The following is a 17433-nucleotide window of genomic DNA, read 5'->3' as shown; positions in this document are numbered from 1 at the left end:
GTTGTGTTTGAACTACAATTAGTTACAAATTGTTTCACCCAAGTACCTGAAAAATAGTACCCTGAGAGTATGTGTATTAGTTATGTGGCTCCTTGTGACGTCTTCATGGAAGGGTTTACAGTCTTCAACCTTGAAATGACCTAAAAGTGTTGAAGCTCCAGACAGTTTCAGTATGCACTACTATCCAGCACATCCATTAAAATAGATTGTATGGAAAACCCATACAAGGATCTCACTTATACAGCTAATGGTACCTGAAGTCCAGGCTAATATAGATACTTGGTTAGGACAATTGTCATTTACAGCTTTCCCATTGCAATTTTATAGATGAGCAAACTGAACACGCACCGTCCCCTGGATGTGATATTTTCCGAGTGACAAAAATAATCTTTTCCTGTTAAGTCATTTATTTCCTTTTTAATGGGAACCTTTCTTTTCCCAGGATGCAAACCAATTTCTATTGCTCTGCATTCCTGATGATTAGAAACTAACAGCTTATATAAACAGGCCATGGATAAGCATCCTCGTGTCGTCATGCGTCATACTTCAATTCACGTGTTGACAGTTTTTAAGTACTACAAATCTGTTGGAAGATTGTTATTTCTGTCTTGTCCAAGGGGGTCAGCATTCTCTCCATTTTTCCAGCTCAGGTCTCATCATATCATATTCTAAGGCAAATCTAAGACATTTGTCTTTCTATGTTCCAGCTTTTCACTGTTTCTAATTTATTTGATATTTGCAATAGATTTCCAACCACAGTTTGAGTATTCCAGCAAATCACGCCTAAAAAAGCTAATGTGTTGGGGAATTGTTATTCTACTTAATGGGAATAATTATGAGAATAATTATAGGAATAATTATAAATGATATTATTACCCAGAGTAGTGTTGTTAAGTTTATAGTTTTGTGCAAGTATGTTTTTTTAGTAAAACATACTAACATTCTAAATACAGATTTTGTGGAAATATTATTTATTTAATCATCCAGGTCTTAGATCCTGGGGACCTACTAAATCTAACATTGCTATCTATCTATCTATCTATCTATCTATCTATCTATCTCTCTATCTATCTATCTATCTATCTATCTATCTATCTATCTATCTATCTATCTATCTATCTATCTCTCTATCTCTCTCTCTCTTTCTCTCTCTATCTATCTATCTATCTATCTATCTATCTATCTATCTATCTATCTATCTATCTATATCTAACTACTATATAAGAACTGAGCAAAGATTAACTATAGTCCCAGATTTTATCTTGAGCCAGCATTTTATCTTGTGTGAAGTCCAACATAACACTCAAGGAATGCCAGATTGCCAGCAAGTGTGAGTTCATCCAAGGCCAATACATAAAAATCAGAATTTCTATGAAATCAAACAAGTGGCAAAAACAAATTTATAAAATACAATTTCTGTGCCAGCTAAAACTTTCGTAATCATTCAAAGGTTTAAGTGGTTTAATACTTTTTTAGAGAATGCTTTTTAGGAATATTAAAACAAGGGTACAGTTTAGAGGATGTGAGATTGAGTAGTAAAATATGAAGATCTTGTTTGTAGAGTGGACGGCCATTTATAGGCATAGAATGCACAATATTTGTTAGGCACAAAGGAAATTATATATTTTGGCTTTTTTTTCTCAACATGCACCCTCTCAGGGACTTTGTACCAATACAATAAAATTCTGTATATTTTAAAATGTGGATATTGTTTTAGGTAGAAGGTCCAGTTAATGCATTCATGTTTTGGGGGAAAGTTGTATAATTATCAACTATTGCCTTAAGGTCTGTGCTTACAGACAGTATAGACATCCTTTATAGGTGCTATCAAGAGATCAAGCCCAGACTGTCCATCTGACACACCGACAGGGCGACACACTCACCTGATCTGCCACTCCAGCAGCAGATCAGATGCTTCAGTGTGCGTCCGTGGACTGGATATGCCTGTCCACACTCTACATGAGCAGAAAAATGTAGTCTTTAGCCACGTATATCCAGCCATCGGCCACACTTATGTCATCAGGTGGCCACTGCCCTTAAAGTGCCAGGACTACCTCTTCATCCTCCTCAGTCCGGCTTTGCAATAGATGAAAAAGAGAGGGGATCTCCATTCCCTGATATTTTGCCAGGTAAGAGCAGCTGGTATATTGGCAGTTTAACACCCATAAAAAGAAAGATGGAATCCCGAGGTAGAGTGGGAACAACAGCTTCTTACAGATTAATGCCAGTTTGCTTCAGTAATAACCCTAGACAGTCTGCTTATCAAAAGAGAACAGGTGAAAGAATCTGTAAAGGTTTGATATCGTGTAAGTATGTAGTCCCTCAATGTACTCATTTCCAAATACTGCCTTTACCAAACTGACTCGTTCAAGCCTAATACAGAATAAGAAGCTGGGTATAGTTCATAGGGACAAGAGAAGTCACAGCAATCAGGATATTAGACGGACCCAGTAGCGTCCAGTAGCATGAGTATTAGGAGAGACTAGATAGCTAGGCATCTAAAACAGACCAATGGCTGTAGCAGTCCTAAATGCTTGTAGCAGTATGGTGTGAATGGACATGCCTCAATATTCTAGAGGACAAATGATCCTGATATTTTTTTTATTTTTTTGGTCGTTACACTTGACAAATAAGGTAATTCTGCAATCTGGCAAGTGATAAAGATGACAACGAATGGGACCAAAAGAGTATACATACCTCTTAACAATCCCAGTGCAAATACTTCCTCTTGGAAATAATACACCCATATAATGATGAAGTGAAAATGATTAATTACTGACTTGGGTTTGTATGTAAATGCAAACTTTCTCTGACTCTCAACCCTGAAAGACTGGTTTTACTCAATACTCTTTAAATGTATTGAAAATCATCCTTTCCCTAACCAGAGGGAATATATGGTTAGTTATTATTACCAATGTTCCATCTTGTGAAATGGTGTTTTATAATATATCTAATCAACTTTATTGATTCAGTATCCTGATGCACTGAAAGGTAATATTTATTTCATAAATATATAGTATGTGCATTTTTACTGCTCTAGAGTAACAATAAAATTGGGGTGCTATCTGTCTTACATGTATGTATGTGTAGATACATAAAATGACTGGGGTATCGTTCTGGTGCTTAGCACACCTAATTATACAGAGGAACGTTCATCAGTCTCAAACACCATGAGTTCAGATTATAAGCAAGTTCCCTTTAGATCATCTGTCATAATGTAGATAAGCAAAACCATGTAAAGGTTTTATTTGGATGTTAAAGTAAAGATAAGAGTGACACCATTCACAGGTTAATTACAAGTTATGCCTAGGTAGAATGCATTTCTAGAAAAGCATAGTAACTCTAGACTGACTTTTTAGTGGGTGCCATGAGAAATAAGCATCTATTATTGAAGACGAACTCTTCTGGATCCATTCATTCTTCACACAGTTTTGCTCAAAATCGCACCCACATTTCTGCACAAAATTTGAATTTTTTAACAATAGCATATAAGAACGATTCGACCCATCTATTTATTCCGGATGTAATGTGCCATATTTGTAAGGCGTTCTTCTGAGGCCAAGTGATAGTAATCTGGTCTTGAGTACATCTAGAGTTACTAGTGAGTTAAAAAAGTTATTGTTTCCCATTTTAGTAACATAGTAACATAGTAACATAGTTCATAAGGTTGAAAAAAGACCAAAGTCCATCAAGTTCAACCTATATACATATTGTGTCCCTACTGTGTTGATCCAGAGGAAGGCAAAAAACCCTTATGAAGCAGATGCCAATTGCCCCATACCAGGGGGAAAATTCCTTCCCGACTCCAAATATGGCAATCAGAATAAATCCCTGGATCAACGTTCTGTCCCTATTAATCTAATATCCATAACTTGTAATATTATTGCTTTCAAGAAACACGTCCAGGCTCCTTTTGAACTCTTTTATTGAGTTTACCATCACCACTACCTCTGGCAGAGAGTTCCATAATCTCACCGCTCTTACTGTAAAGAACCCCCGTCTGTGCTGGTGTAGAAACCTTCTTTCCTCCAGCCGTAGAGGATGTCCCCTTGTTATAGATACAGTCCTGGGTATAAATAGGTCCTGGGAGTGATCTCTGTACTGTCCCCTTATATATTTATACATAGTTATTAAGTCCCCCCTAAGCCGTCTTTTTTCCAAACTAAATAACCCCAATTCTGATAATCTTTCTGGGTACTGTAGTCCTCCCATTCCCCTTATTACTCTGGTTGCCCGTCTTTGAACCCTCTCCAGCTCCACTATATCTTTCTTGTACACTGGTGCCCAGTACTGTACACAGTATTCCATGTGTGGTCTGACTAGTGACTTGTACAGGGGTAGAATTATTTCCTTGTCATGGGCATCTATGCCCCTTTTGATGCACCCCATGATTTTATTTGCCTTAGCAGCAGCTGCCTGACACTGGTCGCTACAGGTAAATTTACTGTTAACTAAAACTCCTAAGTCCTTTTCCATGTCAGTCGTCCCCAGTGTTTTCCCATTTAATACATATTCCCAGCCTGGATTTTTCTTCCCCATGTGCATAACCTTACATTTATCTGTGTTGAACCTCATCTGCCACATCCCAGCCCAAGCCTCCAACCTATGCAGATCCATTTGTAATCGTGCGCTGTCCTCTATTGTGTTAACCACGTTACAGAGCTTAGTATCGTCTGCAAAGATTGATACTTTACTATGCAATCCCTCTACAAGGTCATTAATAAATATATTAAAAAGAATAGGACCCAAAACTGACCCCTGTGGTACCCCACTAGCAACAGTCACCCACTCAGAGTATGTACCATTAATAACCACCCTCTGTTTCCTATCACTGAGCCAGTTACTTACCCACATACACACATTCTCCCCCAGCCCAAGCATTCTCATTTTATGTACGAGCCTTTTATGTGGCACCGTATCAAATGCTTTGGAAAAATCAAGATATACGACATCCAGCGATTCACCCCGATCCAGTCTTGAGCTCACCTCCTCATAAAAGCTGATCAGGTTAGTTTGACAGGACCGATCCCTTGTAAACCCATGCTGATATGGAGTCATACACTTATTTTCATTGAGATACTCCAAAATAGCATCTCTTAGGAAACCCTCAAACAGTTTACACACAACAGAAGTTAAACTAACAGGCCTATAATTCCCCGGGTCACTTTTTGTCCCCTTTTTGAATATTGGCACAACATTTGCTATGCGCCAGTCCTGGGGAACAGACCCTGTCACTATAGAGTCCTTGAATATTAGAAATAGGGGTCTGTCTATTACATTACTTAACTCCCTTAGAACGCGGGGGTGAATGCCATCTGGACCTGGTGATTTGTCTATTTTGATTTTTTTTAGGCGGCACTGCACTTCTTCCTGGGTTAGACAGGCGACATGTACTGGGGCATTTATCTCATCCTGCTGTATATTACCTGGCATTTCATTTTCCTCTGTGAATACAGCAGAGAAGAATATATTTAATAGATTAGCTTTTTCCTGATCCCCGTCTATAACTTCTCCCTCATTACTTTTTAAGGGGCCAACGCTTTCATTGTTAACCTTTTTACTATTTATATAGTTAAAGAACATTTTGGGGTTTGTTTTACTCTCTTTGGCAATGAGTCTTTCTGTCTCCAATTTTGCTGCTTTTATCTGATTTTTACATATTTTATTTTTTTCCCGATAGCTTTTTAGTGCTTCCTCACTGCCTTCCTGTTTTAGTAGCTTAAATGCCTTTTTTTTGCCATTTATTGCCCCCTTTACATTTTTATTTATCCACATTGGTTTTCTCTTGTTCCTGACTCTTTTATTCCCATACGGTATGTACCTTTCACAGTGAGAATTTAAGATATTCTTAAAAATCTCCCATTGAGCGTCTGTACTCTTGTTTTTGAGGACATTTTCCCAATTTACAGTGTTAAGGGCTTCTCTTAGTTGATCAAACTTTGCCCTCCTAAAGTGCATAGTTCTTGTGGCTCCTCTAAGAGTTCCCTTATTGAAGGACAAGTTATAATGCATCATATTGTGATCACTATTTCCTAGATGTCCCCTGACCTGCACATTAGTTACTCTGTCAGGTCTGTTGGTTAATATTAAGTCCAGTAGGGCGCCCCCTCTGGTCGGGTCCTGTACCATTTGGGACAGATAATTATCCTTACTTATAGTCAGAAACCGGTTTCCTTTATGAGATTCACAGGTCTCGGTTTCCCAGTTTATGTCGGGATAGTTAAAGTCCCCCATAATAACCACCTCATTGTGATTTGCTGCCTTGTTTATTTGCTTTAATAATTGATCTTCTGCTGCTTCCATTATATTTGGTGGCTTATAGCAAACCCCGATCAGTATTTTATTATTTTTCTTTCCATATATTTCTACCCATAATGACTCCACATTATCATTTCCCTCACATATATTCTCCCGCAGTGTGGCCTTTAGGCTGGACTTTACATAAAGGCAAACTCCTCCCCCTTTTCGTTTTTTCCGATCCTTCCTGAATAGACTATACCCCTGTATGTTAACCGCCCAGTCATAGCTATCATCCAACCATGTCTCTGTTATACCCACTATGTCATAATTTTCTTCAGACATTATTAACTCCAGTTCGTCAGTTTTATTGGTCAGACTTCTGGCATTAGTAAGCATACAATTTAGAGGTGTATGGTTTTTTTCCCTATGAAGCCTATCCCTATTAACTATTCTAACCCCTCCCTCTGCTCCACCCCCAGGTACATTTATAAGCCCCAGCTCTCTATCTACACTATCTTCCCCTTCTATATTGTAGTCTCCCTCCCCCCCTTTCCCTAGTTTAAACACTCCTCCACCCTTCTGACCATCTTCTCCCCAAGCACAGCTGCACCCTCCCCATTGAGGTGCAGCCCGTCCCTACCGTAGAGCCTGTATCCGACAGAGAAGTCGGCCCAGTTCTCCATGAACCCAAACCCCTCCTTCCTACACCAGCTTCTGAGCCACTTGTTTAGCTCCCTAATCTCCCGCTGCCTCTCTGGTGTGGCACGTGGTACAGGTAATATTTCAGAAAATACTACCTTGGAGGTCCTTGCCTTAAGCTTGCTACCTAAGTCCCTGACACATCTGGCTAAGCATTCTTTATATAAATATTGCCCGAGACCCAACAGCTTTAACTTTTATTGAGATGGTGATTACTTTAGTAATCACCATCTCAATAAAATATAAATCAAACCTTGGCCAAATCTTCACTTGAAGGACAAGCTCTTGGTCATCTAAAAATAAGCTTTAACACCTACAGCTAGGACTTAGTTACATTTAAGTAACTAGTTCTAATAAACACAATGTCTTTATTTTATATTAAGTGGTTTGTAGAAGGGTTTCATATTATCATACCTAAAAAAATATTTATATAATACATTTCTTCAATCACATATGCAATAGTAAAACTCATGACCGTTTTGAATGTTACATGAAACCCTAAACATGATATTCACCTAACAGTTTATACTATGGATCTCCAGTGTATATTTGAGTTATACATTTGTCTTGGTCTATTCTACAGTATGTTTTTAAATTTCCCATCTGGTTGTCATGGTAGGATTTAAGTGTTTCTCTTACCAAATCTAATCAACGAATACATTTATCCGTAAGTACTTGACACTCTGTATACTCTCCTGATGTAATATAGAATTAAAGGTTATTTAGAGAACTTCTTAAAGCAGACCTTGATCTTGGCTAAACTAAAATGTTCCAGTAGCTGTTTAACAGCAACAGTTTAAATATTTTTATTCTATATTTTTTAATTTAACATTTAATATGACAACTTTTTTATAACCTTAAGGAACTGCCTACATTTTCATGGAGAACAATCCGTTCAGAGATGGAATAAAGCTTATAATAAAAAAAAAAGTTAACATAATTTAGAATATTGAGTAATAGACATGTGCACGGGGACAAGTTTCCTGTTTTTTTCCACAGGACAAATTTTGTATCCAGACCTATTAACCCAGATTAAATTTGAAATGTTTTTTTTTGTTTGTTTGAAATATGATGCACACAGAGAGTGTATTTCTCTCTGCCATGAAATAATGCATACACAACTTAGAAACGAATAAACACATTTAAGAGCTTTTCCTTCCATTTTGCGTTTGATTGTTTGGCATCCATTCTCGTTTTAGGCATTCATATGAATGCACCAATTTGTCAAAATTCCTTAAATGTACCAACCTGTATGCTCGAGTCTACAATTTTTTAGTATAAATGATCTAAAAGCTGCCTTGCAGAGACTGGTTTCAACATTGTGTGTTTAAAAAAAAAGATAATATCTAAACAAAAAAAAAGAGAAAAGTTTGTGGCAGTTATTTCTGCATTTTTCATCTATGACATCTAATAATGTTTATAACAGAACATCTCAAGGCTGGATCTAGGCCAAATGTATTCCTGGATAAACATTATTTGTAGAAGCCCTTTAATAGTCAAGCAATTATCCCATCATTCACTCCAGCTGTACATGAAAAGAGTGTCAAGGGGTAAGGTGCACTGAGTGTAGATCACGGTCATATATTCATTCTTATCTTACACCAGTAAAAATAACACTGAGCTGCAGCTGGCGAGTCTGTGATCCCTACACTGGCAATGTACCCACCAATACCCCTGATAGGCAGAACTGAAAGCTCTACCAAACATCTGGCCTTAGAATAACTTGTGAGTAGTGGAGGCAATATGTACAGACATATAATGTTATTATTATTATTATTCACCACTCACCAGAGCAGAGAGTAAGGGGAACTTACTCTCATAGCATGTTTTCCTTTTTTTACACTAGTATCACAGTTTTAAAAATAAAGAATAATCTTCTGTTTCAAAAAGTTTTCAGAAAATGGTGAGGTGAGAAAATTTACTAAAAATGTATTCCGTCTTGTGGTAAACAATAGAATACGGTGTATTGGTCTTAATCACCCAAAGGGACTTAGTTTAGGTGTATAGAGAAATGGATTTCTTTAGCATAAGAAGGACTTCATTAGCATAAACCATCAACTCAATGTAGTGTTTGAGTTTGGAAGATACCCAACATATCACATGACTGCCTACAATAGCAACCTCTAGTTCTACCGATAAACAGAGTTTACTGGAACAATATGATAAAACACTGTAAATATGTATTTTTCTTTTTTATATATATTTATAATTCCATGAGACTCCTCCTTAAGGTCCATACAATAATTTAGTCTGCACTGATTCCATGTTCTGTTGTATAGATACATTGTATGTGATAATCTTCTTTGTGATGTGTTTTTTGCCTTATATTTTAAGTATTTCTCCTAGTTTTCAATGTATTTAAAATATTTTTAAACTTTTTAATCATTTCTACACTTATCTGGCTTTTGTTTTTGTCCAGTAAGTATTTATTTTTCATTTTCGCAGACAAAGAACCAACAGATATACGTAAAACATTTACTTTGGAGGATTATTTTGGTGATAAATACCGATACAAATCGTTTGGCTTAGAGTGGATTTCAGGTAAGGTTTTTGCTTTGTTTTACCCAGGTTTTTTTTAATATTACAGGATGCCTCTCCTCTTTATCAAAATATATTTACATATTGTATTTGTTTTCTACAGCCATTGGCTAAATTTAAATGATCTCAAACATCAAATAATTTAAAAAAATATAGGGGGAAATTAGACTTGGTCGCCGGCGGAAAAGTTTTTGTTCGTTTTCAGGCAGGAACATTTTCTTAGTATTCAACAATGTCCGTCTCCGTTTTGGAAATCCCATTTGTTCATCCAGTTGCCATGGAAACAAGAAATAAATGTGTAGAAGAAGTTCAATTGAGAATTTGAGACCAATAGATGGAAGAAAGAGGGTCAAATTTAACTTAGAGTTTTAGATACTGTGAGAAATGGCAGAATGAGACTCACCGAGTCTCACACAGAAGAATCTGACTTTGTAAAATGCTCAGATGCAGCACAGCAGTGTCACATAAAGAAGTCACAGTGAAATGAACGGATCCCCGGCCTGCTCTGCTCTTATATAGGCTCCTTTCATTACAAGTGTGACAGCTGTGAGCTGATTGGACAAATGAAGATCAGCTCACTCATTGTCCCTCCTCTTAGTGTAGGAAATATGGCGAGATTCTCCTCCTCCGTCGAATGAACGAAGATTTTCGTATTGCACAGATTCGTTTTTGGTTTTGTTCGTCCAATGTTGCATTCATTTTTTCTTTATTTGTCCGAAAACTAATGCGCAAGTCTAGCGGAAATGGAAAAATTATAAAAAAATGTAAAGCTTACATATGTTTATGGATGGGATATGGTACTCCCCTTTCCTTCCACCTTTCCCTCACCTACTTTATGGAAAATGCAGTGGAGTTTTGTACAATATTATAACAGTGATCTTCTGTCTTTTTCTAGATAATGAGTATCTGTTTCGGACAAAAGAAAATAACCTGCACATATCTAACGTTGATACCCAAGAAACAAGCGAAATCCTCTCAAACACTACAATAGTATGTTAAATATTTGTAATATTCCTAATTTGTATACTGGGAGTATATTAAAAGAAATACTGAAACAAATTATTTTATTTATACTATATTTTTTTTTACAGAATAACAATGGATCGTTCTACTTACTGTCTCCAGATAGGAAATATGCGCTACTTCAGTATAATTATGAAAAGGTAATAAAACATATATTTAATCCTCAATATTTGAGATAGTGTGTAATATTTAAGCTACATAGTTGGCAAACTAGGCTGAAGAGGCCAACCAAATATCTCATACGTGGTGACTCGCCTTTACCCAAAAAACCTTACCTTCAGCAGATCCCTGTAAGCAGAGGAAGAATTGTGTGATCGGTGTCTGCCACTCAGACAATGAATAGAAGATAAATCTTTATATAGAATGTATTTTTATAGCAAGCCTATTAACACTTGTTAGTAAGCACACAATGAGAAGGCCAATACTAGTAGGAGCTAGTATTAGTTACCATTAGACTGGAAAACACTAGTAGTATTATAAAAAAAATAATGTCTAATAATAATTTTATGCTGTTTAAATAATAGCTGTGTTTTACAGGTATGGAGACATTCATACACAGCATCTTACCACATATATAACATTGTAGAAAGGTATGTTTTTTTTTTATTTCTTCTTATAATTTTTACTTTAAATAAAATGGCAAGGATGCATTAACGTGTTATACCTTTATTGTGAGGGGGATGCTGTCGGGGGAGGGAAAGAGACCCCTGGGCTGCCACTGATTACCTGTTTTACTATTTCATCGGGGTGTTAAGAGAAGCAGGGGCTTTATGTATCTAGTGGAAAAACTGCAAAACTGCAATTCTCTTGAAATTAATTCCCCATTAGTTACTCTTTTCCATATATGTAAACCCCTTAATAAAGTTATCCACCCTCCCCTGTAAGCGCAACTTATAGGGTTGTAAGTATATGTGCTATTACCACACTGAAAAAGACTGTTCTAGAGAATTCATATGGGAATTAGTATTCTGTTTTGTATACGTAAAGTACCTGAGCGAAGAGTATCGATTAACGTCTAAACTAGAATAAAAGAAAATACAATAAAATTACCATGGCAATAAAACATAATTGAACCCTTTAGAATGATCAGCACTTATGTTTAGGTTTGTCTTAAAATATATGATCCTCATCATCAATCTGTTTTAACTAATAACACAAAAAATATTGTATTGTTCTTGTCCATATTGAATACATCATTTAAACATTCAAAGTGTGGGTTGTAAAAAGTATGTGAACCCCTTCATCTCACTTCAACAAAAGCTAATTAGAGTCAGGAGTTAAACATTTTGAGTTACCTATTCACAAGAAGCATCACAACCACGCTTCACAAAAAAACTAATCTCAGAAAACCTACAATTAAGAACTGTTGATTTGCATAAAGCAAACATATTTATCATTTCACAGTTAAGACATACTGTTTAGAAATGGAGACAATTTAGTATTGTGGCTCCTCTCCCTAGAAGTGGGCTCTCAACCCAGATGATTCCAAGGGTACAGGGTAGAATGCTCAATGAGGTAACAAAGAAGCCTTGAGTAACTGCTAAATGATTAAAGAAATCATTTGAACTGGTTAACATATGTTTTTTGGACTGATGAAACTAAGGTTGAATTGTTTGGGAAGAATACATAGCAAGATGTATGGAACAAAAAAGGCCACTGCATACCAACACGAAAACATCATCCCAGCGGTGAAGGGAACTTCATGATTTGGGACTGCTGTGCTGCTTTGGAGCCTGAACAGCTTCCCATCATTGAGGGGGACAACGAAAAAGACGGCCGCCCGCAAATTACTGGGTGATGCAGCAGGACAATGACCCTAAACAGCGACGTAAATCTACTACAGAATGCCTTAAAAGAAAATCTTTTTGGAATTGCCCGGAACGTTACCCATTATGGATGCTGTGGAATGACCTCAAGAGAGACGTTCACGCCAGACGTCATAAGAATATGACTGAGCTTAAGCAGCTCTGTAAGAAATAATGGACTAAAACTTGTCCTGAACGTTGTGCACGGCAAAAGGTTACTGCTGCCAAAGGAGGTTTGTCCAGTTACTAAATCCAGTGGTTCACTTTTTCCACCAGCACTGTGAATGTTAAATTAGTGTGTTCAACAAAGACATGAAATATTATCTGTTTGTGTGTTATTAGCTTAAGCATATTTTGTTTGTCTATGTATACTTGTGACTTGGCTCTAGATCAGCTCTTATTTTATGAAAAGCAGAAAACTAGGTAATTCCAAAGGGTTCATTTATGTTTTTCTTGCTACTGTAGCTACTGTTTGTAAACCCTGGAAATCCTGCTCAAGAATAAGTTCAATGTTTTAGATTAGAGAGACATAGTTGGAATCTTATAGCGTTTAAGCCCAAAGACTAAATTTCAGAATTCTAAGAGACTTTGCTATTGAAGATGTGTCATTTGAGTCACATGCGCTTCACTAGCTGTTGTTGGAAAAAAGAAATATAAGGAAAAACAGATGATGCAAGAAGGATCAATCTGCTTCTAATTTGGAAATAGTCACAAGGTATATCTTACCACTGTTGTCAATTATGTGTATCAGGAAGGAGAAATTTACAACCAGAGTAGTGTAAGGAACCACAATTAATACCGCAGAGCAAACATATGTCACCATCTTATGACCAGCTTGTATACATGGCTCAGAAAATAGACCATTGGTAGCCCACTTTGTACCTAGAACTACATGTTTAGTAAACTCTTGGCAGCCGCTTTATGTAGTTGGAAATTTGACTGCTACACTGTTAGAAACTTAAATATATGTAGACCTTTGAGGAGAACCAGTTGACCCTCTAGTCTGGCCATTTAAACAGTCAAATTGTCTTTTATTCACACATTTTTGTACCAAAACCCAGTTCCACCAGCATATCCAGATCTAAGCTATACCCTGTCTTTCATAATTACTAAACTGCGTTTGAGGGGACAGTCATCTGTACATATTTTTAATCAAAATGGGCAGGGTGTGGTGATCGATTCATAATAAGGCAGAAGGGAGTTAACATAAAAGTGTTGGATAAAACTGGGAGGAACTTTGGAGGATCATGAACTGATCCAAGTAGGAAGTGGGTGAGTAACCAGAACGCTCATGTGTTCTAAAGCAAATATTATGTCCTCATATGACTTGGCGTTTGGTGAGATGGGAGCAAAACCTGCAGAATCAGTAGGCAAAATATAACGTGATATATTAACTAAGGACATTAATAACATGGCTGTGATTCATAGTTTTACATCATTTACAGGTGTCCTTTATCCATTAGATTGCTTCATAAACTGCATATACTTTATGTTCTTTGCCACAGAATTCCTTGTGCATGATGGATTAATCATACGTAAAAAAAAAATCATACTCTTTAGTATAAAAATCATTAGAAACTGTTCTGCCTAAGAATTTTTTTTTGTATTTGCAATTTGTGATTGGATTATAAATTCTATATTTTTCCTTGCATATGCAAAAAAAAAAAACTATCCATATGTAATCAACGTGATAAATGGAAAAGTGCATTGGAAAATATAGCTGGAAAATAACCACTAATGTGCTACTTACTGCATCTATTGAGACATTCCCTACAATACGTCTTTTCGTTTTTTATGACCACATTTTTCCATAAAACTTACGATATGTTGAGTGTTATAGACAGCAATAAACTGTTAAATGAATGGTTATTACATACTACTAATAAACTGGAGTACTTCAAAAAATATCTCTTTTTAAATAAGTCTGCTTTGTTGGTGCATCATTTCTATTGTCCCGATTCACTCTGCATTTTAAGGTTATTTTAATAGCAGATCATATTGTTTTGTGTTTTTATTGTTTTAAATCTATGATTACATTTTTTTTCTTTTTAGTAAGTTTGTAACAATGCAGCTTCCTGACAAAGTTCAATACATAACCTGGTCTCCTGTTGGCCATAAACTGGTAAGATAATCCAACTGTACACAGTTAAAGTACTAGTTTATATACTAATGCATCAATATATGACATATCGCTCAGTGATTATTTCCGCATGCAGGAAATCTTATGTTTAATCTAAACAGGCAAACATATGTAAGTCTTTATGACACAATAGAAAGACATGCAATAATGGCAAAAGATTATATAGACACTAGATAATAGGTTCCTGTACCAAAAATAAAAAAGCAGGTATTGCAGCAATAGCTATTCTGGAGTCTTCCCACCATATGTGGATCCTGGGGAGACATTCGAAGCCCTGTCCAACACCAAAATCCCAAGTACTTTTTTGTTGGATTTATTTTAATTAATTGTCTTTAAGTAAGCACTATTCCAAGGAATGGCTGTTTTTTCTCTGATAATGAAATGGTAGATACTTTTTTCCTTTTTTTAGTCAACACAGATTTTTCTTAATTTTATACTACTATAAATTATTAAATAAATACATTTTTAATCATTTTTTTTGCTTTATTTATTTTAATGGACTGAAATTCAGTTTTTATTATTATTATTATACTTTTAGGCATTTGTCCAGGGAAATAACATTCATGTGAAAGAAACGCCAGAGGAGCCAGCTGTGGACATTACCTCGGATGGAGAAGTAAATAAAATCTTAAATGGAATACCAGATTGGGTGTATGAAGGTAAAGCTTAAAATAAGTTCATCTTTTATTAGAAGTGATTTATTAGAAGTGATTGTGCCTAAATAAACATAATGAATATGCTGTTCTACTATTATAACTGCATTCAAACTTTTTGTGCCTAGAGATATTTATGAAATTACCAATTAAACAAAACAAGCAATATACAAATGAACCAAAAAGTACAGAACTTTGTGTATATATATTTGTTTTTCTTCTTTTTTACATAATCTTTATTTTGTTGAAAATGCAATAAATTGAGGTTTATTCTTAGCAGATAATTTTAATTGGAAGCAGCCCTTTATTTCTAATGCTTTATATTTAAAGTCTTCAAAATTCCTGCTGACTACGTTTCTTCCCATTTTTCTTTTTCATTATCAGAGGAAATGTTTTCAAGCAATTATGCTTTGTGGTGGTCACCGAATGCTAAATATTTGTCATATGTTCAATTTAATGATACCGAAGTGCCAATAATAGAATACACATTTTATGGCGAGGAATCAGAGCAGTATCCAAAGACCATTCACATTCCATATCCTAAGGTATGTGAACAAAAAATACTTTTATGTTATAATATGATGTCTGTTTCAGATTACGGATAAAAGGATTTCCTAACATTGCACTTTATTATAAGTTCCATCTTAGCATCCTACTCCATGGAACACTAAGATAGATTTGAGTTAAGACATACCAAAAAATATCAGAACAACTCAACTGAGAACAGCTACTTGTGCAGTCAGCACAAGGGCACTAATAACCCTAAACATATATTCCAGCCGTTGGTGGGCTTCATCAGTGGGGACTATTTGGTATTAGGGGTGAGACTAGGGTTAGTCTAGTCACCCATGCTAACACCATACGTCAGCGTACACTTACGCACTCTAACACCATACATTGACTTACATACCCTAACATCATAGGCTCACACATGCTAACACCACATGCTAATACACACGCACACTCACACAAGCACCATATGCTTACATATACACATACTATCCAACACGATACACGCAAGCAATTCTATACATATGCACATAATTTAACAATAACCAAAAACATAACAATAAAGTGCCAATAATTTACTTTGCCATACTCCTTAATAGGGGTATACCCAGATACCCCCTACAGCCCCAGGTTCTGAGCCACAGACCAGCTCAAAACCTACAAAACATAACAAGCAACTTTTACCACGAAAACCCCCATTCAAACTCTCCAAACTTGCCTCTCCACCCCGCCGCTGTGACAAAACAGGAACCCCCCCCCAAAACCATAAATAGGGAGGGACAACAACAGGTCTGGAAAACTGATTATAAAATGAGATCACAAAATGGCTACCACCTATTTATCTAACCCAGCCCCTCACCTGGCAAGCCAATAAAATGAAAACAAAACCCCCTAGACCCACCTCCTAGCACTGTCAGGGCCCCTTCCACTAAGCTGCGCTTGTTCCAGAGGCTTCATTCTTGTAAGATACGTGTAATAATAATGTGTTTCACTCCTAGGCTGGAACTAAAAACCCTACTGTGAAAGTGTTTACTGTGAATACCGAGCCTCTCGTAAATATTACTCACACGGAAATTGTTGCACCAGACGAAATAAAAAATGTGTAAGGAATTTTCTAACTATCATTTTATATTTACCTGTAGTGAGTAAACCTAGTATAATAAAACCAATGACACCGATATATTTCCTTACTAGCAACTCTTTTAACTAGTCAAGTGTTCTTCAATAGACTAGCGGGAATCACCTCCAGTATTGATCCTAGCAAGGTCACACAGGGGTAATAATCCTGTTCATTTCTGGGACAGGTTTGTTGGGATAGGTTGGGGTCTTTGGAGCTGACCTGGTCTTGGGGTTAACTTGAGATCATAGTGATAAACATATTTTAAATCCTGACTACCTTACCCTGTCCAGGCCAAATCACCAGGACTACTCACAGCAAGATCTTGGTACCATACGTCCTTGCCTTGGTACTGAACACTAGGATATAATATTGCATTCCAGTGTTCCACTAAAAAGCAAACACAACGTACGTAAGGAGAAGAGACTGCAGAGGCTGTATCAGCTAGATATAGACCGCAATAATGCAAATTACCTGGTTACAAGAGATTCAGAGATCACCCCAACCTGACCATTAATCTAGAGGTGCACAAGTGAACCAGATTGCCCCTTAAATTACATGACAGAATACACCAGTGCCTATCCAGTATCTTATCTGATTTGACCAGTTTATGTACCCTACTCTTCTGCACTTCTGGAATAAATGGTTTGTAAGAGCTCATGCCACTTATATACACATATAATTGTGTCAAGAGCCACACATATCTTG

At 36.4% G+C, this 17433-nt stretch overlaps 1 protein-coding gene across 1 annotated transcript in view; it reads left to right on the top strand.

Annotated features, from left to right (window-relative positions):
* The window catches only part of LOC149285906 (dipeptidyl peptidase 4-like), a 30954-nt gene that overhangs the window by 5111 nt on the left and 8410 nt on the right, over positions 1–17433 (top strand). Inside the window, exons 4-11 of the mRNA XM_089494643.1 lie at positions 9385–9480; positions 10373–10467; positions 10569–10640; positions 11038–11090; positions 14358–14427; positions 14984–15104; positions 15483–15643; positions 16607–16710. Coding sequence (XP_089350769.1) covers positions 9385–9480; positions 10373–10467; positions 10569–10640; positions 11038–11090; positions 14358–14427; positions 14984–15104; positions 15483–15643; positions 16607–16710 — 772 coding nt within the window. The remainder of the gene's footprint in view (positions 1–9384; positions 9481–10372; positions 10468–10568; positions 10641–11037; positions 11091–14357; positions 14428–14983; positions 15105–15482; positions 15644–16606; positions 16711–17433) is intronic.

Source organism: Sceloporus occidentalis, unplaced genomic scaffold (assembly GCF_023333645.1).
Source record: "Sceloporus occidentalis isolate IW3139 unplaced genomic scaffold, rSceOcc1.0.p SCAF_74, whole genome shotgun sequence".
Classification (NCBI taxonomy): Eukaryota; Metazoa; Chordata; class Lepidosauria; order Squamata; family Phrynosomatidae; genus Sceloporus; species Sceloporus occidentalis.
The sequence above is the reverse complement of the archived record's forward strand: the minus strand, read 5'-3'. Positions and strand labels throughout refer to the sequence as shown.